At 41.4% G+C, this 20,728-nt stretch overlaps 2 protein-coding genes across 4 annotated transcripts in view; one reads left to right on the plus strand and one right to left on the minus strand.

The window, feature by feature from the left end:
* The window catches only part of PPIL4 (peptidylprolyl isomerase like 4), a 29,241-nt gene extending 28,763 nt beyond the window's left edge, over positions 1-478 (minus strand). Inside the window, exon 1 of one of the 2 annotated variants that reach the window (XM_037156847.2) lies at positions 360-478. In XM_037156847.2, the coding sequence (XP_037012742.2) occupies positions 360-429 (70 nt within the window). In that variant the 5' untranslated portion in view covers positions 430-478. The remainder of the gene's footprint in view (positions 1-359) is intronic. The other variant, XM_037156848.2, reaches the window with a different exon arrangement.
* Positions 479-5,503: 5,025 nt separating this feature from the next.
* On the plus strand, positions 5,504-20,419 carry GINM1 (glycosylated integral membrane protein 1). Of its 2 annotated transcripts, none has more exons than XM_037156817.2 (8): positions 5,504-5,642; positions 7,226-7,285; positions 7,446-7,542; positions 12,342-12,493; positions 13,040-13,196; positions 13,900-14,033; positions 15,935-16,098; positions 19,725-20,419. In XM_037156817.2, exons 1-8 carry the CDS (start codon positions 5,526-5,528, stop codon positions 19,834-19,836), a joined length of 993 nt encoding a protein of 330 aa, XP_037012712.1. In that variant the 5' UTR covers positions 5,504-5,525; the 3' UTR covers positions 19,837-20,419. The 2 variants fall into 2 exon arrangements, with proteins under 2 accessions (XP_037012712.1, XP_037012713.1); XM_037156818.2 differs by having other exon boundaries at positions 13,903-14,033.
* Positions 20,420-20,728: the final 309 nt, after the last annotated feature.

Raw genomic sequence — 20,728 nt, forward strand, 5'->3', positions numbered from 1 at the left:
CACCCTCCCTGCTTTCTCCCAGACTCACTGATTACACACCAAGGAATACTGGTTGTGCTCCTGTCGCCAGTAAAACGCAGTAAAGCCACTAAAGCTTTGTGGGAACTGCATACGCTGCCAGGCACAGCACAGGCACATTTAAAGACCACAAGGCCCGCCACCGGACTGGCCCGCACCAGACACGGGGAAAGGGCTGTCCGCACAAAAACTTTTCTAACCAAGGCCCGCTCGTGAGCGCCGGGTCGCCGGCACCAGCAGCCCAGACGCTGGAACCAGTCGACGTCGGGGACGGGGCGGCGAAGGGAGAGTGAAGAAAAAAGATCGCCACCCGGGCAAGAGGTTGTCGGGGCGGGCCTCACCGCGCGGCCGCTCCTCGGTGTACAAGTCGATGACGACGTCGCCCAGAGTGGTCTCCAGCAGAACCGCCATGGCGCCCGCTCCGCCTCCGCAAGGCGTGAGCGCCGGGGTTGACAGGCGCAGCCCGTCGTCCACGCCGCGCGTCACCGTCGGCGCGACGCCTTACTACGCCACCCCCTCCGCGACACCGCCCCTTTCCCCCGGCCGCATGGTAAGGCCTGATTGGTCGCCGTCCACAGTTCCCTTGGGCCCCGTCCCCGGCGCGGCTCTTTTTGAAAATCCCGAGGCACTCTAGGCAGGTGGTGCGGAATACAGTCCTTTAAAAGCACCCCTACGTCCCCGGCTGATGTGGTTCAGTAGACTGGGTGTCCGCCTGCGAGCCGAGGGGTCGCGCGGGGGGGGGGGTTTGGAGTCCCATTTGGGGCAAATTCCTGGGTGGTACCCCAGGCCCCCAGTGGGGGGCGCGTGAGACGCAGCCACCTGTGTTTCTCTCGCTCCTTTCACCTCTCTCTAAATATAAATCAATAGAGTCTTTTTTTTTTTAATTGCCTCTGAAAAGGATTTTGATCCCTGTTTGTGTCGGAGCGGGCCTCGGAGCGATCCCTTTTCTCCACGCTTCTCAGACCGCCTCTGTCTAGCCGGAGAGCGACGGCGATGTCCCGTACTCCAGCGTTCTTGGGACTAGAGATTTCCTAATAAGTGTTAAGTTGTCCCCTGGAGTCTAAAACTTTGGGCCTTAAATGTACAGTTTTCTGCCCATAAAGATGGTTAATAGGGAGTTTTTTACTGTCTAATCATGTCTATGGCAGAGACTACCTGGTACAGCAGTAGATGCTGGGTCGTTAGTGGTGAAAAACATAGGTTCCAGCCCCAGAATCTCCGCTGGTTCTCATCAATACTCTTTAACTTAGAAGACTTCTAAACTATTTTGGGCCTCTGTTGAGGCTTTCTGTGCAAAGCTTATTACCAAAACTGTCGTGGACAAGCTGATCATTCTCCTTTATGTCATTTTCCACATACTTATAACCTCCAATAACTCCATATCTGACTGTAGAAATGATGCAGATTTACCGGTGCTCCTGCAGCTTGTACTGTGACTAATAAATTATTGCTTGTCTCTAACCAAGGAAGGGGTCTCATATCTTCCACCAGCATGCATGAAACTGGCAAGCTAACCTGTTAATTTAAAAGTAGGGCAAAACCTCAGAACTTTTAGGTCCTGACAATTATTTCCTAAGTTGCTGCCGACTTATTTACATAATATTTATTAACATTTTATTGATTGCATTTTTCTCAGACACTAATGAGCAGTATGCTTTTTAACATCCTTGGGTACAGCTATCTCCGCGCTTTCAGCTTTCAGGTTTCTGGAACTAGTTAGCTGGGGAGGCAGGGAACAGGTGTCTCTGGCTGCAGGTGTGGTGAAGTAGGAAGCAAAGATCTACACTTTTCCGTTTCTCCATTTCTCTCAACCCAGCTTGTGTTTTTAGAAAGTCAACAAATGGGACATTTCATAATACTTTTTTAAAATTTTATTTATTTATCTTTAGAGGGGAAGGGAAGAAGAGAGGGGGAGAAATATCAATGTATGGTTGCCTCTCGTGTGTCCCCTACTGGGAACTGGCCTGCAACCCAGGCATGTGCCCTGACTGGGAGTCGAACCATGATCCTTTGGTTCACAGGCCCGCACTCAATCCACTGAACCCCACCAGCCAGGGCTGATAATACTTTTTATTAAAACAAACTGAATACGACTTTTACTTTTTTCTTTTACCTTTATTATGACCCAATAGAATGTGTTCATTCAGAATGCCAGGCTTAAAAACCGTGGTTGCATCACTTCCTGTCCTGTAACTCAGGGCAAAAAGCTTAAATTCTCTAAATCTCTATTTTTATATAAAAGGTGGAATTGTAAATTATAATCATATCATTAGGCTGCTGTGAGGTTTAAATAGTATACATAAAGCACTCAACACGTTTAACACAGTGAATATTGGCTGCTACAGTGATGATATTTCCATGAATTAGTTGTTCCCCCGACCAGAAGCATCACTCACCATCACAGGTGTAACGAAGTTTCTATCTAAATACACAAACATAAAGGTTACAGTAAAAGCAGTTTTAAATTATCTTAGAAGAAAAGTGAGGTAAAATTTGCAAATGGCTTTGGAAACATAAAAAGGATACCTTTCTTTCTTGCTCTCCCTTTTGTCTTTTCTGAGAGGTCTTCAGGAAGATCAAACATATGTCGTTGAAAAATTTTGGAAAATAATGGAATAGGCTGTGACTCACTTTTTCCCAGAAATTGGAAACAGATCCAGATTATATTTCAGATTTCTCTTGGTGTCAAGCCTGCTTTTGAATGGTAGAAAAAGAGAAATTTAAGTTTGGACTGTGAGAACTATGTAATTAAATAATGAAATCTGTTGCTGAAAAAGGAAATCTATCAAAGTTTAAAGTCAAAAAGTGCCATTTCATGTAAAAATAAAGATATGTTTTTATATATATTATATACTTTATTTTCTATGGTATTAAAAATTTTTAGAATATCTTCTATATGAAAGATTATCTTCAAGGAACATAAAGCATCTAATGTGTGTAGAAGTAGATTGTATTTCTACAGGCAGACTGAACTGTTCTGGACGGGTTTAATAATTACAGAAATCAAGTGGACGTGAATCCATGCAAAAGAGCAAAGTTCATGTCCCGGCCAGTGCAGCTCAGTCGGTTGGAGCATTATTTGCACACCAAAAAGTTGCTGGGGTTTGGTAGGGGCATGTTGGTGGGGGGCAACTGATTGATGTTTCTCTGCCTCTCCCTCCCCCTCCTGCCCTCCCTCCCTCTCTAAAATCAATAGATATAAAAAAAATGAAAAAGTTAACAAGGACAAATTGCCTACCATAATAACTGATGGTAGGAACCAAATATGGATTTATTTGCCAATTTAATTCTGCTCTTTAGGTTTACAGATTAATGTAATGGTTCAGTATACCAAGCTGAGTCTTCCAAAAGATGACAAGTGAGTGGAACCCCGCAACAAGGTTGTTTAAAGTTTTAACTCATCAGAGTTGTGGTAGATAATAGTGTTTGTTGCAAATGATGGGACATTTTAAGTAGAAATTCCATGGTTATTATGCCTGCAGATAGCAAATTGGTGGCCTAGAGAGAACCATGTCATACAAAATAGTAAAATCGTTCATTATCAAATAGTATCAACAACTTAGACTTTATTTATCCAACAAATCCCTGCTCAAACAGGCTTCATATTTTAACCTTTGGCCACTGCCCTCCTGGAGCTCAGAGCAGGCTAAGGAGATAGAGAAGTGAAAGGATAACAGATGGTCAGACTATGGGGAGGACTCTTCAGGAAGTACAGACTCCCTCACCTTCCCCAACTGCTTTTTCATATCAATGTACTTTGAAATCTTATACATGTATCACTAATTCAAGTTATACACATCCATACGTGTTATGTGTTCTGACCTCTAGGTGATTGTTGTTGTTTGTTTTTTAAGTGAGAGAGAAGGTAGAGAGAGAAAAACATCAATTTGATGTTTTACTTACTTATGCATTCATTGCTTGGATGTTGTATGTGCCCTGACAGGGGGTGGAACCTGCAGCCTTGGTGTATTAGGAGGGCGCTCTAACCAGTTGGGCTACCAGGCCAGAGCCTAGGTTCCTTTCAAATTGCTGCCATATGAAACAGAATGCAAAGGCCAGTGGTTGCATATGTATGCATACTATTTATGTAAGAGTGCATGGAGCTTGCAAGTTAAAAATATTATTAGATATGTTATAGTAGGCAAGGAGTTAGTTAAACGATTTTGTAGTTTACATTTGTAAACATGGGTAAAGGGGTTGATATGTGGGAGAGGGCTAAGACAGAAACAGAGATTTGTGCTCTTTTCCGTATCAAAAATTTTATTTTTTAAAAAAGACTAAATGAAAAAAAGGACTAAATGTTTCTTATTCTACCTAAATGGTAATGTGTCCAAGTTCTTCTCAATCGATAAGCAATATTGATTAATCTGAAATGCCCGAATTTCTTGGCATTCTCTGCTTTAGAGGGTTTCATTTTTTTTTAAAATCTGAGTCAGGGAAACGAGTCTATAATCTTCACTTTGTAGATTAAGAAACTGACCAGAAAGGCCCCCAGAGCACAGGTGGCCAGGCTTCCAACTGAGTGTTGTTCCCAAGCCACCTCCAGTGATTTGCCCAATGTTCAACATTTAATTCATGATTGACCCTCAACCTTGGCACAATAAATCACTTAGGGAACTTTAAAAACTACCAGTGACGGAACAACAGCACAGACTAATGTGTATAATAGTGTTTTTTAAAAAGATTTTATTTTCACAGAGAGGGGAAGGGAGACAGAGAGGGTGGGAAACATCCATGTAAGAGTGAAACATCAACCCGTTACCTCTTGCACACACCCTGATTTAAATTAACCACAACCCAGGCCTGTGCCCTGACCAGGAACGGAACCAGTGACCTTTCGCTTTGCCCAGTAGTGCCCAATCTAGCCACACCAGTCAAGGCTACTGTTCGGATATATTTATTGTCAATATTTTCACTTTGCGGGGGTGTCCAACATTTTGGCATCTCTGGGACACACCGGAAGAAGAGTTGTCTTGGGCCACACATTAAATACATAAACACTAACAAAAACTGATGAGTAAAAAAAAAGGTTATAAGTAAACTTACAATTCTGTGTTGGACAGCATTCATATGCATCCTGGGCCACCGCGGCCTTCCTGAGGTAGGCTGCAAACCCCTGCAGGGGCACATGTATATACACACAGAGATACAGCTATGTGCATACACAGTTATAATACTAATTTTAAAGAAATGGCAACGAACATGCATACAACCGTTCAGGTGGGGAAAGCCTCTAGTACAGAGCCCCGGTCTAATGACAAAATTGCACCTCCTGTTACTTGACTGCGCCCCTCGGCACTACGGGGCGACGCCAGGGCGCGCTCCACTTTCCCCAGCTCCAGAATTCGCCTAATCCCACGGCTACCCAGGCCAGCCTCTCCCTCGTCCTACTCTTTTAGACCCCACCCCCTAACGGCTCCGCCCCCGCCCTGGACCCGCCCCGGACCCGCCCCTTAGCCGGCCCAGCCCTCCTCGCTCCGCCTCCAGCCGCCGCCGGCCAGTCCAAAATGGAGGGCGCTCGGCTGACGCCGTTCGCCCTCCGTCTGTTCTTGCTTGCTGTGCTACCGGCCACAGGGTGGCTGAAGATGGGTATTCCTGAGCCGCCACCTCCCGGAGCCCCGCAGGTAGGGCAGGGCGAGTGCGGCTCAGCCGCTCCTCCGTTCGGACCTTCTCCGGAGGCCAGGGCCGTGGGCATCGACTTACTCCACTCCGCCCGGCGGGCCCTAGGCTGCAATCCGGACCCCCAAAGGTGGAATGGGAAAAGACACCCAAGGAAATGAGGGGTATGGGAGGGGGGCAGCGAGAGGGCGGACGTAGCTCTTGAATGTGTGGTTAAGCCTCGCGACGCGAAACTTAAGATTTTTACGCAGTCCACACTGTTGCCATCCTTATGGAGTTTCGCCGTCGAAAATATGCGATCACAAGTGATCTCAGCCTTGGCCAGGGTTCCTCCCTGGGTAGAGCCGGGCTCGGGGGCAAGGCAGCGTTCCAGTGCTCGGGAAATTTGGAAATTGCTCAATAAGAGAGCGCCAGAGCGATTCCGGGCAACTGGTTAGCCTCGCCAGTGGCGGAAAGGGTTGTCCTCCTGCGGCGTGCAGGGCTCCTGGGTGCACACCGGGTCGATGGGGCCGCGAACGTAGAGTGAAGACCCAACACATAGTCTGACATGTCCTTTTGGCAGGTGATGTGAGAGTAGTGGCTCTTGGAGCTTCGTGGGACCAGCCGCACCAGCATCCCCAGACGCTTTTGGGGTGGGGCCCAGGAATCTGTTTAAGTGGGTGATTCTGAGGTCAGCTAAAGGGTGAGGACCACTGTATTCTTGTAAGGGTGTTTGGTTTCTACCAGGTCTTTTGCCCTAGAGTCGTGCTGACCTAAACCAATAATGCCTTTCATCAGTTTGAATGGATGATAGGGAAAAGTTTTCCCAGAATGGAAAGCAACAATGTAGGTGCACCTTTTCTTACTAGTCAAGACTTGAATATGACTGACACTATAAACGTCACCTTTTACTTTCAACACATTTTTTAAAAGCTATGGCATTACTTCCCTGGGTATAAAAACAAGAAGCATACTTCAGTTTCAGTTCTGCAGGAGCATTCCAAGAAGCCACACAGTGCAAGCCCTAAACAAAATAAGCAGACTCGGAGACACAGGGCAGTCTGACAACTGTCAGAGGGAAGCTGGGTGAAATAGGTGAAGAGATTAAGCAAAACAAACAAAAAACACGGTCAGGTACACAGACAACAACATGGTGATTACCAGAGAGAAAGGGGAGTGGGGGAAGGTAGAAGAGTAAAGGGATAAATGGTGATGGAAGGAGACTTCACCTGGGGTGGTGAGCACACAATACAATATACAGATGATGTGTTGTGGAATTGTATACCTGAAACCTATATAATTTTATTAACCAACGTCACCCCAATAAAATCAATTAAAATTTAAAATGTTATTTTGTGAAAAAATAAAAATGCCAGGTATAAAATTGAAAACAAAGTAAAGGAAAATGTATAGATTATGAAGAATTGGGAATTGTAAGTAAGGTTATAAAAAAAAGGCTGTGAAATGAGAACAGTGGGTTTTTTAAAGCGTTCTTTTAATGTTATCCTAAGTGATTATACCATAAATATAATTGAGGGGAAAAAAAGAACAGTTATTTTCGGCTTGTGAAGTACATACCTATTTAACTTGTATAATATTTGTTTTGCAGGAAAGCATCAGAATTAATGTAACTACCCTGAAAGATGGTAGAGAGGTAGCTAAAGAGCAGGTTTGTCTTCTTTGGTTGTTTTTAATATATCACTTGGCTAAGTATTATGCAGCCTATTTTATTTTTGCCTGCACATCTAATTTGGTTAGATAATGTACATACTTTTGATATGTGGAGTTGTCATTTATAAACCATAATGTATGTGCTGCTTTATTTTAAGGTTGTTTTTAACATAACCTATGAGAGTGGACAGGTATATGTGAATGATTTTCCTGTGAATAGTGGCGTAACCCGAATAAGCTGCCAGACTTTGATAGGTGAGTACTACTACTTCCATAATTTTGCTGTTTTTAATAATACTGCATTAGTAAAATATAGTTCTTTGATGTTATATATTTTCATTTTAAATTCATCTACATCATTACTGATGCGTTTAACACTGTTTCTAATTTACTGTGGTTATTTCTGGCACATTCATGTTCTCTGTTCCATGCGATCGGCATTGATGGAACTGCACTTGCAGTGACTACAAGATGAGAGCAGGTGAGAGTGTGCAGAGGTAGTGAAGGGAGACTTACAAGCAGGAGGCAGAGTCCTGGGGAAGTGCTTTTCACAGTTGTGAGAAAGAAAAAGGGAATTGTTTTTCTGATTCTCTAGTTTTCACTTGCTTCTACCCCATGCCTGTTTAATGTTTCTCTTTTTAACCTTTAAAAATCTTGAGTTGTTTAAAGACAAGCGAATTTGTTACACTGGAATGTACCATATTATATGAATATAATAAAGAATATGAGAAATATGTATAGCATCTGTTTTATTTTTATTTTTTAATATATTTTATTGATTATGCCATTACAGTTGTCCCATTTCCCCCCTTCATTCACTTCCACCCTGCACACCCCCTCCCCCACCATTCCCCCCATTTAGTTTATGTCCATGTGTCACAGGTTCTTTAGATTCTATATTTCCCACACTATTCTTGCCCTCCCTCCTGTCTATTTTCTACCTACCATCTATGCTACTTATTTTCTGTACCTTCTCCCCCCTTCTCCTTCTCCCACTCCCCTGTTGCTAACCCTCCATGTGATCTCCATTTCTATGGTTCTGCTCCTGATCTAGCTGTCTCCTTAGTTTGCTTTTGTTTTAGGTGTGATTGTTAATGACTGTGAGTTTGCTGTCCTTTCACTGTTCATCTTTTTTATCTTTTTCTTAGATAAGTCCCTTTAACATTTCATATAATAAGGGCTCGGTGATGATGAACTCCTTGAATTTGACCTTGCTGAGAAGCACTTTATCTGCCCTTCCATTCTAATTGAAAGCTTTGCTGGATGTAGCAATATTAGATGTAGATCTTTGGATTTCATGACTTGGAATACTTCTTTCCAGCCCCTTCTTGCCAAAAAGGTCTCTTGAGAAATGAGCTGACAGTCTGATGGGAAGTCCTTTGTAGGTGACTGTCCCCTTAGCTCTTGCTGCTTCTAGGATTCTCTCCTTCATTTTAATCTAGGCTAATATAATTGTGATGTGCCTTGGTGTGTTCCTCCTTGGGTCCAGCTTCTTTGGGACTCTCTGGGCTTCCTGGACTTCCTGGAAGTCTATTTCCTTTGCCAGATTGGGGAAGTTCTCCTTTATTATTTGTTCAAATAAGTTTTCCACTCATGGCTGTTCCTCTTCCCCTTCTGGTACCCCTATAATTCAGATGTTGGAGCATTTAAAGATGTCCTGGAGGTTCCTAAGCCTCTCCTCATTTTTTTGAATTCTTGTTTCTTCATTCTTTTCTGTTTGGTCATTTTTTTCTTCCTTCTGGTCCACTCCCTTGATTTGAGTCCCAGTTTCCTTTCCATCACTATTGGTTTCCTGTGCATTTCCATTCATTTCAATTAGTTTAGCCTTCATGTGTTCCTCTAATTTGTGGCTAAAATCAACCAATTCTGTGAGCATCCTGATCACCAGTGTTTTGAACTGTGCATCTGATAGGTTGGCTATCTCTTGGTCACTTATAAGTATTGGCTCTGGGGCTTTGAGCTGTTCTTCTTCTTGAGCCATGATGTTTCGGTCTGTTCATGCCTGTTATGAGGTTCAGAGCCCTAGGTGTTCACCAGGGCGGGGCAACCCAGGTGGCTGGGTTGTGACACTATGTGGGGGCAGAGTCAGAGAGGGGCAATGGCATTTTGCTCTGCTCTCTCTTGGACCTTGGTCCCCTCTGCTGCTTCCCTCAAGCAAATTGGGCCCTCCTGGGTGTATGGGCTTGTGCACCCTCCATGACCCTGTGGGTCTCTTCAGTGAACTCTGTGAGCCTGGGAGCCTTTCCTGGCACCTCGACCCCCAAAAGTTTTTCCAGTTGGTACTTTTAGGCTTTATTCCCTGGCGCTGGGACCCTGATTTGCGTGATCTGTCTCACTGCTCACTCCTTTGCCTGGTTTACCTGCGTGCAAATGTGTGACTGCAGTCAGCCTTGCACCCTCACTGGGTCTGACTGTTGCTACCCCACACCTGGGATCTGCCAACCGCTGCCTGCATGCCTGGGTTGGTCTGGTAGCTTTTTCCTGCCTGACCCCGCTCTGCCAGCTGCTGAATCTGCCCCTCTTACCGATCTGGATGAATGGTTTGTTGTCAGACTTCTGTACAGTTCAAATTTGTTTTAGTTGCGTTTTTGTTACTAAATCTTTGTTGTCTTTAAACTTGGTTGTGCGAGGAGGCACAGTATTTCTACCTACGCCTCCATCTTGGATGGAAGTTTAGCATCTGTTTTTTTAGTAGTTTTTTTTTTTTAATTTTCACAAGTTTTTTTTATTTTTTATTTTTTATTTATTTATCTTTCGAGGGGAAGGAGAGAGGGAGAGAAACATCAATGTATGGTTGCCTCTAGTGCATCCCCTGCTGGGAACTGGCCTGCAGGGAACCTGCCTGCAACCCAGGCATGTGCCCTGACTGGGAATCGAAAGCATCTGTTTTAATGTATTCATTTAACACACTAAATTTTTCTTTAAGCACTTACAGCCTATACTTGACTTATTATAAATTTTTATTATTATTCAGTTTGTAGTATTTTCTAATGATCTGTTGTGATATTTTCTTGTTCTATGAGTCATTTATAAGTAAATTGTTTAATTTCCAAATACTTTGGGTTTTTTTTTTCATCATTTTCCTCTTACTGGTTTTTGTATAATATTTTATTGTCCTCTTAATGGTTACCCTTGCGATAAAAAACTAGGCCTTTTATCATTTCCAAAACAGTGCGAGAGCCAGAGAACACTGAAACTCCAGTTGTTCCCTTTCTGTTTTTGCGGTGTTAAAATTGTCATGCGGTGTTAGAACCTGTGTGTGTTCTTCAGCACTGTGCAACATCACACTCTTGTTGTTCTCGGTAGCGCAGTGCTCGTTCACGCTCACCCTCACGGTTACCCTTCCATTGCTCCATTGCTCCGCATTCCTTCCTGAATCCGTGTTCTCCTCTGGGGTCTTCTTGCCTTTGCCTAAAGAATTTTTCTTACTATGTTTTTTTAGCACAGATAGGTTAGCAATGAAATATCTAAGCCTTTGTTTGTCTGAAAACACCTTTGCTTTGCCTTGCGTTTAGGAGGATACTTTTACTGGGTATGGAAGTGTAGTTCACAACAAACACTAGTGGTCTTCTCACTTCTGTGGTTTCTGTTGAGAATCGGTGTCAGTGTCGCTGCTCCGCTGAGGATAATATTACTTCGCTGTCTTTTTTCTGGTTGCTTTTAAGATTTTTTTCTTTATCTTAGATTTTCAGTTAATTTTACTTACTATCTATGATGTGCCCAGGTGTGGGGTTCTTTACTCTGTGACTGGTCATTTATCAGTTTGGGGAAGTTTTGGGCCATTATCTTTTCAACCAATGAAACAGCAAAGTCATGGAGGAACAGTTTTATGAAGACTTAGATTAAACGTAAAGGCCAGGTTACTTGGTTCTCAGTAGAAATGTCTGTACCTATTTAAAAAACGTACAAAAGTTGGTATCTACCCCTAGAGGTTTTGATTTATTAAGATTGAGGTGAGGCTGTGGCATCTGTACTGTTTCCAGGTGTTTCTGATGCTTAGTGAGAATTTAGAACTAGACCAGGTGTTTGAACATTGATATTTACTTTAAGTTACATATTTATAGTTGTGGATGGAGTCACTGTTTAACAAAAGCTATAGAACGGTAAGCTTGATGCATGATCCCAAGGAACTCAGCCTAGTGGAGGAGGCAAGTTTATAGAAGAGCTACCAATAGTGCTTTAAAAATCAGAAGAGGCATTGTAGGTGTATGGCAGCTAGAATTACCTAAGTTGGAGTTTATTTTTAAAATGTGTTTGGGGGAGAGTAAGTGGTACAGGGCATTCCAGATAAAGGGACTAGCCCTGAAAAGGCACAGAATCAGTTTAAGCCTCTGGGTCTGCATTCAGAAATCCATCAGGGGTGTGTTTTGGCAAATAATCCTTAGATGATAACATTTGAGGGATAGAAATGAAAATGTTCCTTTGTGGCAGCTTTATTGGTACCAGTTGATTTTCCTTTTTTGTAGCAGTTTCTGCGTTAATAAGGTAGCCAGTTTACTCTGCCACACCTCATCTGCCCTGGGGTGGGATGGGGCTCTCTTAGCTAGAGGGGAACATGGCCAGTAGCTGATCCCGTCACTCAGTAGGGAGTAATACAGGGCTTTCCCACTTTCTTCCTCCATTCCCGCCCTCTCCAACAGTAACAAATCACTTACTTGGGAAAGGATGGAGAAAAAACTCATTGTATTGTTTGGGCCCTGTCTCACTGGATGAATGAATGTGCCTGCTTTGCTAATGCATGGCATTGACCGTCTTCTGACCTGCCTTGTGAGTAGTTATACCGTATTAGTTAGGAAAAATTTGCTGGTGTGTTTCACACAAAATCTAAAGACCATCAAGCAGTTTCCCTTTTCAAGTGACTCTAAGCATTGTAATGATTTAAATTGTCTTTATTTTCATAACTCTGAACTATCAATGAGGCTAGAGATGAAAAGCCTAAGAAACTAGTTTACAACTGTCTTGTTCCATGTAAATGTCATCAAAATAATCAAATTCAGATTTGGTGGCATTTTTTTGTTCAAAGCTGTGACTTTTTTTTTTTTTTTTACGTATAGTGAAGAATGAAAATCCAGAAAATTTGAAAGAAAAAGAATATTTTGGAATTGTCAGTGTGAGAATATTAGTTCGTGAGTGGCCTATGACATCTGGTTCCAGTTTGCAACTAATTGTCATTCAGGAAGAGGTAGTAGAGCTTGATGGAAAACAAGTAAGATAATATGCTTATTAATTGGAATTAAATTATAAAGATTTGTGCTAGTCGTTATGCATGTGTTCAGTTATTTTATTTCTGACTTCATAGGAAGAAAGGTACCCAAATGCTGCCTGTATCCAGTCATTTAGAATAACAAATAAAAATTTGTTTTAGCATTTACTTATTTAGCATTTTAAGTATTAATTTATTTTAAATATGATCATATTCACATATGTTTATGTCACTTTAAAACCGTTACAAACATCATTAAACAGAGCAGGTAAGTGAAGAGACTGAATTTGGTGCATAGCTCTGCTACCAATTCCTCTGGCTAAGTCTAGTAAGTAAATGAAATGGAACTGAGAGCAAGCTTATGATAGGGAGTGCTACAGCACACGGGAGTATGGCTCACGTTGCAAATTAAAGGCTTCAGAGTGGGGGGTAAAGAAAAAGGAATTGCGTGAATATGACAAGTTTTTTAGTTACAGAAATCAGGGAAAATGTCAGTTTTTTAAGCTCCTACGGGGTTGTACCATTATTTAAAATAGTAATTTTTTATAGGCTCAACAAAAGGATGTCACTGAAATTGATATTTTAGTTAAGAAGCAGGGAATACTAAGACATTCACACTACACGCTGCCTTTGGAAAAAAGCATGCTGTACTCCATTTCTCGAGATAATGACATCTTATTTACTGTTCCCAACCTCTCCAAAAAAGGTATTTGAAAAGACCATTTTTAAAGTATTAAGGAAATTATTTCTTTAGTTAGTAGCTTTTTAATCATAGTTAATACGTTTGGAGTAAGCGTCTTTCAAAATGCATTATAGCATGTATTTATATATCCCTTTGAGGACTTTGGGAATCTATTTTAAGTCTTAATAGAATATTATTAGTGCTGATTGCATAGGGACTTTTAAAAATATTTTATTTATTTATTTTTAGAGAGAGGGGAAGGGAAGGAGAAAGACCGGGAGAGAAACATCAATGTGTGGTTGCCTCCCATGTGTCTCCCACTGGGGACCTGGCCCGCAACCCAGGCATGTGCTCCACAGAGCCACACCAGCCAGGGCTGCATAGGGACATTTTGCTGTAATTATCTATTTTTGCTCTGGGTAACCATCATAAAATATGTAATAAGAATATATTGTTCATTTAGGTTCATTTAAAAGAAGAACTATTTTTTTCAACAATGATTTGACTTACTCTGTGACAGAATCATACACACTAGAATTTTCTTTTAATGGTCTTAGTTTACGGCTCCTTTCTGGCATTTAAATATGAATAATCCAGTATGTGTTTCTCCCATGGAAAGATTTAAGTTCTTGCTATCCTAAATGTTACTGGTATAGCAATGGTAGGACTGGGAGGAGAGACCCCAGCAGGCACCCAGCACTTTGGTAACTTGGCTCTTTCTCCTCAGCAGAAAGTGTTAGTTCACTGCAGACCACCAGCCAGTATCTCATCAGGAATGTGGAGACCACCGTAGATGAAGACGCTTTACCTGGCAAGTTACCTGAAACCCCTCTCAGAGCAGAGACCCCATCTTCATATAAGGCAAGTTGGGTATTTTGGATTACCTTTATATCGTAAACATGGTCATTAGGAAAAGAGGTAACTAACATTTAAAGTGAGATGGAGACCATGGGAGTTGTTAATAATGAGCTCGTGACTGCTTTAATGTGGTATTTTGAGGTATTTGGGTTTTCCTACGTTTCTTTTAATAATAATATAGTCAGATAGTGGTTGTCAAAGCACTGGATTTCATCTTGTTTGGGATTTTTCAGTTGCGAAGTCTTTCTCGCATCCCTGTTTGCCTGTTTATGTCATGGCTCTGCCGTGCGTGCACACACACGGGCACGGCGCCCTCGGGGTCTTGCACGCTGACTTGAGTGTCGGAGCGCACTTGCTGCGGTCAGACTGCCTACGTTTGCATTCTGGTTCCGCCTGCCACTGACTAGTTGTGTCACGTTGGACAAGTTCCTGGTCTCTCTTTTTTTTTTTTACCTATAAGATGGGACGCCCCCTTAGTCTGCATAGTGGTGCCTATTTGACGCAGTTGTTGTAAGGACTAATAAGTGGGTACAAATGTGAATATGCATTGGCGCCCACCTTCACATGGTATGAATGGCACTATACTGCTGACTGGGAAATATCAGGGTTCAGAGAGTATCCTCATACCTCTGCCTGTGTTAGCTAGGCTCTTTCCCCAAAACAATGTCCACTTAAATGAGCAGGGTCTGTGGTTAGCCCCAGGATTCCAGAGACAAGTCCTGGAAGCGGTTCTCACTGAAGCTTGGCGTTGCTTATCTGGGCTGCTGGAGAAACCCAGGCCGCCTTTTGCTGCCTGAACTCTAGCACCCTCACTCCGCTTACAGCACCACAGCCAAGGACAGGCCGCCCTCCAAGCCCAGGCCTTCAGTGCTCCTTAGCTTCTGCTGTCATTCCTTAAGAACACTGTGCTGAGATGAGCCAGTCAGAGAAAGACAAATACCGTGATTTCACTCATTTGTGGAATGAACCAACTGAACTAACAAGGAAAACAGGGACAAGTTAATCTCCGTCTATGGAAGAAGAGCAGGATGACAGCTAGTGGGCAGGGTTTGGAGGGGAGGGGTGGGAGGAGGGTGGGATGGAGCAAAAAGGAAAAAGGACTTGTGGACATGGACAATATGGTGGTGATTGCTGGGGGGAGGGGGGTATAAGGGGACTAAATGGTAATGGAAAAAAATACAATAGGTTTAAAAAAAAACATGTTTTGCACACAACAAATTCCCCGTGTGCTCCAAGAGCTATGATCTTCTTTCCTATTCTTGTTATCTATTGGGAACACAGTTAACTCTGCTCCATTTTAGGTAAAGTAGAGAAGCCCTGCTTGTCAGTTGTCAATTATTTTCCCTTGGTTTATAGTTAGACAACATTATAAGTAATTATAAAGAATAGTAATATTTCTTTGCCTGTGTCGTTAGAACATAATTATTAAATTTGTAAATACCTTTATTAAGGTACAGTTTAAAATAAAATGCACCCATTAAAGCGAACAGTTAGGTAAGTTTTGACAAGTGTAGACATCCATGTGAGCACTACCTCAGTCGAGATGCAGACTGTTGCCCTGGGTGCTGGGTTGGAGCGTCATCCTGTATGAGGCTGCAGGTCTGATTCCCCGTCAGGGCACACGCCTAGGTTGTAGGTTCCACCCCAGGTTGGGGCACAGACGGGAGGCAGCTTCTCAATGTTTCTCTCTCAGATTGATGTGTGTGTCTCTCTCTCTCCCTGCTTCCCTTTTCCCCCTCCCTCTTCTCCTTTTTCTCTTAAAAAAAAATCAGTAAAACTGTTGGGTGAATTTTGTTTTGTTTTTAAAGATGTAGAATATTATTACCCCAAAGCTAGAATATAATTTTTAAAGTTTCTTGGAGCTCAAATAAAAGTTGCATGTCTAATCGAAACTCCTGTTTTAGGTGGTGTGTCAGTGGATGGAAATGTTCAGGAAAGATCTGTGTAGGTTCTGGAACCGTGTTTTCCCAGTGTTCTTCATGTTTTTCAACGTCATGGTGGTTGGAGTTACAGGAGCATCTGTGGTAATAACCATCTTAAAGGTGCTTTTCCCAGTTTGCGAAAACAAGTAAGTATTTTTAACTTTAAAGATTTTATTTATTTTTAGAAAGGGGAAAGAAGGGAGAAAAAGGGGAGAAACATCCATGTGTGGTTGTCTCTTACACACACCCTACTGGGGACCTGGCCTACAACCCAGGCACGTGCCCTGACTGGGAATTGAACCACGATCCTTTGGTTCGCAGGCCTGCGCTCAATTCACTGAGCCACACAAGACAGGGCTATTTTTAACTTTTGAAGCAGTGTTTTAAGTGCTTAAAAACAGTTGTATTTTTCAATTACAACTGACATTTGACATCTGATATTACATTGACCTCAGGTGTACAACGTAGTGGTTAGGTGTTTACATAACTTACAAGGTGATCCCCCCTCATAGTTACTACGATATAATGGACTGTATTCCTACGCTGTGCTTTACACTCGTGCCTGTTCTGTAACTGCCAGTCTGTACTTTTTAATCCCTTCACCTTTTTTACCCATCCCCCCAACCCCCCTCCCAGCTGGCACCTATCTGTCTGTTCTCTGTGTCTATGAGTTTATTTTTTGATTCCACATATAAGTAGAATCATACAGTATTAGTTCTGTTTGACTTACTTCACTGAGCACAGTACCCTCCAAGGTCCATCCATGCTGTCACAAAGGGTAAGATTTCATTTTTTATGGCTGAGTAATGTTCCATCGTATACATATATGAACCACATCTTTATCCACTCGTCTGTCATTGGACACTTGGGCTGCTTCCATACCTTGGCTGTTGTAAATAATGCTGCAGTGAACACAGGGATGCATATATCTTTTTGAATTAGTGTTTTGGATTTCTTTGGATAAATCCAGAAGTAGGACTGCTGGGTCCTAAGGTAGTTCTACTTTTAATTTTTTAAAGAACCTCCAGACTGTTTTCCACAGTGGCTGGACAAATATGAGATCCCACCAGCAGTGCACAAGGGTTCCCTTTTCTCCACAACTTTGCCAGCACTTGTTTGTTGACCTACTTACTGAAGACAGCCACCCTGACAGGTGTGAGGTGGTGTCTTACTTTGCATTTCTCTGATGATTAGTGACACTGAGCATCTTTTCATGTCTATGGGCCATCAGTATGTCCTCTTCGTAGAAATGTCTATTCGGTCCTTTCCCCACTTTTTAATCAGAGTGTTTGGGGGTTTTCATGTGTGTTAAGTTCTATTAGTACTTTATGTATTTTGGATATTAACCCCTTATCAGATGTATCATTGGTGAATGTCCTCCAGTTCAGTAGATTATCTTTTCATTTTGTTGATGGCTTGCCTTGCTGTGCAAGAACTTTTTAGTTTGATATAGTCCCATTTGTTTATTTTTTTCCTTTTCCTTCCCTTGCTCAAGGAGACATGTCAAAAAAAAATACTACTAAGAGTGATGTCAAAGAGTTTACTGCCTAAATTTTCTTCTTGGAGTTTTATGGTATTATATTGAAGTCTCGAATCCATTTTGAGTTTATTCTTGTATATGGTATAAGAAAGTGGATTAGTTTCATTTTTTTTGCATGTCTCTGTCCAATTTTCCCAATACCATTTATTTAAGAGATTGTCTTTACCCTATTGTATATTCTTGTCTCCTTTGTCAAATATTAATTGACCATATAGGCATGGGTTTATTTTTGGGCTCTGGGTCTGTATTATAGAGTAGGAAATATAAAAATGAGGAAGGGCAAGACAAGCTGGAGGGCATTTTTCTAGGCCATCTTCCAACTTTAGAAGAATTAAAAGACATTTATTGTCTGTTATGATGAAGATACTCATCTTGGGGATTCAAATGTGAGTAAGACAAACTACTCTCTAAGAACTTACAAATCAGTATAGAGAGAGAGAAAGGAAACAAAAATCTGTAATGAGAGAGAAACTAAACAAGAGGGCTTCACTATGCATTTTTAACTCCAAGTAATAATTTAAAATGAGCACTGGCTGGTGTGGCTTAGTGCCAACACCTGTGCGGGCCTGTGAACCTAAGGGTTGCCCATTCAGTTCTTGGTCAGGGCACATGCCTGGGTTGTGGGCCAGGTCCCCAGTAGGGGTGCGCAAGAGACAAGGGATCAGTGTATCACACATTGATGTTTCCCTCTCTTTCTCTCTTCCTTCCCTTCTCTCTAAAAATAAATAAATAAAACCTTTTTAAAAAGAAATAATTTAAAATGGAGTTAATTTTAGAATAGCAAGATATTTACTGTAGCATTGCTTGTAACAAAACAAAAGCAAAAGAGGAAACCTCATAACTGAGTATCAGTGGGGCTCAACTGAATAATGGCGCACTCATGCTTGGGAGTCCGTACAGCTTGTGAACGACCTGTGTGCGCTGAGACAGAAAGATGTCAGAATCTCTTAGGTGCGGGGGAAGTTGCATAACAACATGATCCCTTTTGGGTGCAACACAAGTATTTTGTGTGTATGTATGTAAATGAATAGAAAATTTCTCAAATGTCAAAGAAAATAAATGATCTCCAGTGAGCAGTGATGAGAGCAGGGGTAGACAGGCTAACTTTTTCTCTTTTCCTCTTTGTATACAACTTTATTTTCTTAATCATATGAAATTACTTTGTAAGTTTAAAAATGAATTTTCGATTATATTTCCTTTTGTAATCATTAATTTGGAGGGGGCTTCTTTGTCTGTTAATACATCCATAACACGTTTTGCAGAAATATATCCCTTTTCAAAAAAAATCCAAGATGATTTGTCTTTTGCTCTTGTGTTATGGTATCCCGTATCACACAGAAGTTTTAATTTGGGGTCAAGCAATTCATGTTTTTTCTTTATGACTTCTAGGGTTTTTAATTTTCCTAAGTAGACCTTTCCCATCTTCAAATTGTGTTTTCTTAAAACTTTTTTTTACCATCACTTTTGTGCTGGTAAGCTAGAGTTCTCATTTTGTTTTACAAAAAGAGAGGCCATTGTTCTATTGGTAACTTGCCTGTTGACTTGGAATGTTACCTTATTATGAACTAAATTCCCATAAACATTCATCTTGTTCTGGACCCTCTTCTTCCAACAGATCTGTTTATCTAGTCCTATGCCTGTGGCATGGTTTTAATTATTGTAATGTTGTAATAAAATCTTTGATAGCTGGTTAGGGCAGCTCTCTCTTCTCCCCACTGTTCAGTCTAAAAAATTTTTACAGCAATTCTTGCTGCCTCCCCCTGGGACCTTATAGTCAGCTTGTTCAGTTTATAAACAACTTCTGTTGATGGTTTGATTGGAATGACATTGAATTTGGAATACTGAGTCTTGGAGCTAATGCAAAGATCTCCTCTCTGGTCAGGGAAAGATCTGAGGTTGCATCCAAGTGGTGGGTACTGTTTAGGAAGCTGTTTGCACCTGGTCTCTTTGCCCAACTTGTGCCAATCTAGGGCTCTAAGTAACTCTGTGCCTTGGAGATCTGTTCTTCCCCTCTCCCTTCCTTTCCTATGGTATGAAGTGAGGAATCTCCTCTTAGACCTTTATATTCCTCAGTTAGTTTGCTTAAAGTGAACTTTGGACTCAGAGTTATAAACTAGATAAAGTGAAGCAGAGCATCTAACCCCAGGTATATATTCAATTATAACCTTAAAGTAGCCCTAACTACCAAACTATAGACAGAGGAATGTTTAACTTTTAATTTTTATATTTCAGAGGAATTCTTCAGCTGGATAAAGTTAATGTTATACCTGTGGCAGCTGTCAACATATATGCAGATGGTTTTGAGAAAACAGCAGAAAACCTTGAATATAAAACATGTATTTGAAGTACCATCTCAATCATGGACTCGGAATTATTCTCTTGGCTCTAAATTTGCCACTTGAATGTTTCTTTAAATCATTAAGAATCAGTTTACACACTAGAAAAATCGCTCAACTCCTAAAACTGCCTAAAACTTGACTTTCAGAATTTCGAGTTTCTATAACAGGGCTGGCTATTCAGGTGATGGACTGTTAAGGAAAATTTGAACACAATGGAAGAGGAGATATCTGAAGAGACTTTGAAATTACCAAAAAGGGGAAAAAAAGACAACACAAAATGCCACGTGCCAATACTTTATAAGGTGCCTTGGTTAAGGAAATTATATCCACTTCACTAATATGTCAGACTTTATGAAAAGCACTTTATGAAATCCTAATTTAAAAGCTCAAGAACCTAACACTTATTTTTTTTATTCAGTAAAATGTGCCTTTATATTAAGTACGTGACTCAGTATAAAAATCACTGAAGTGTGTCAGGATTTGACTGTATCCTGTACCAAGACCACTTGCCTTGAATGCACCGGGATTTAAAAATGGTAGTAACATGTTCTTACTCTAAAATAAACTTTTTTTGAGGAAAAAAAATGATCCTTTTGGTATAAAAACTTTGTTCAAGTGAGAATTACTTCTCTATAATAGTTCCTTTCACATACATCGCTGAACCCAAGGTTCAGATCAGTTAATAGGACCACTGATATAATGGAATTAGAATGTACGTTTTCTTACGGTTCGAAGTATAGTGCTATTTATCCTACAGTAGTGTTTGGTCTTGCTTTGTTTTAGCCATTACCCATTTTGACTTCTATTTTACAGTGTGATCGAGTATATACAATACTTATCTTTATTCCACGTGATACTGTTGTTTTAGTAATAAAATTTATTATGCAATCCATCATT

This window comes from Artibeus jamaicensis, unplaced genomic scaffold (assembly GCF_021234435.1).
Source record: "Artibeus jamaicensis isolate MK-2021 breed Jamaican fruit bat unplaced genomic scaffold, CSHL_Jam_final contig_3176, whole genome shotgun sequence".
Classification (NCBI taxonomy): Eukaryota; Metazoa; Chordata; class Mammalia; order Chiroptera; family Phyllostomidae; genus Artibeus; species Artibeus jamaicensis.

What these genes read in the sequence shown, in the direction of transcription:
- GINM1 (XM_037156817.2), top strand. Translation starts at nt 5,526, where the DNA reads ATGGAGGGCGCTCGGCTGACGCCGTTCGCCCTCCGTCTGTTCTTGCTT. An exon ending in AAGCTGCCAGACTTTGATAG is followed by an intron (nt 7,543 to 12,341) that starts GTGAGTACTACT and finishes TTTTACGTATAG; the next exon opens with TGAAGAATGAAAATCCAGAA. An exon ending in TCCCAACCTCTCCAAAAAAG is followed by an intron (nt 13,197 to 13,899) that starts GTATTTGAAAAG and finishes CTTTCTCCTCAG; the next exon opens with CAGAAAGTGTTAGTTCACTG.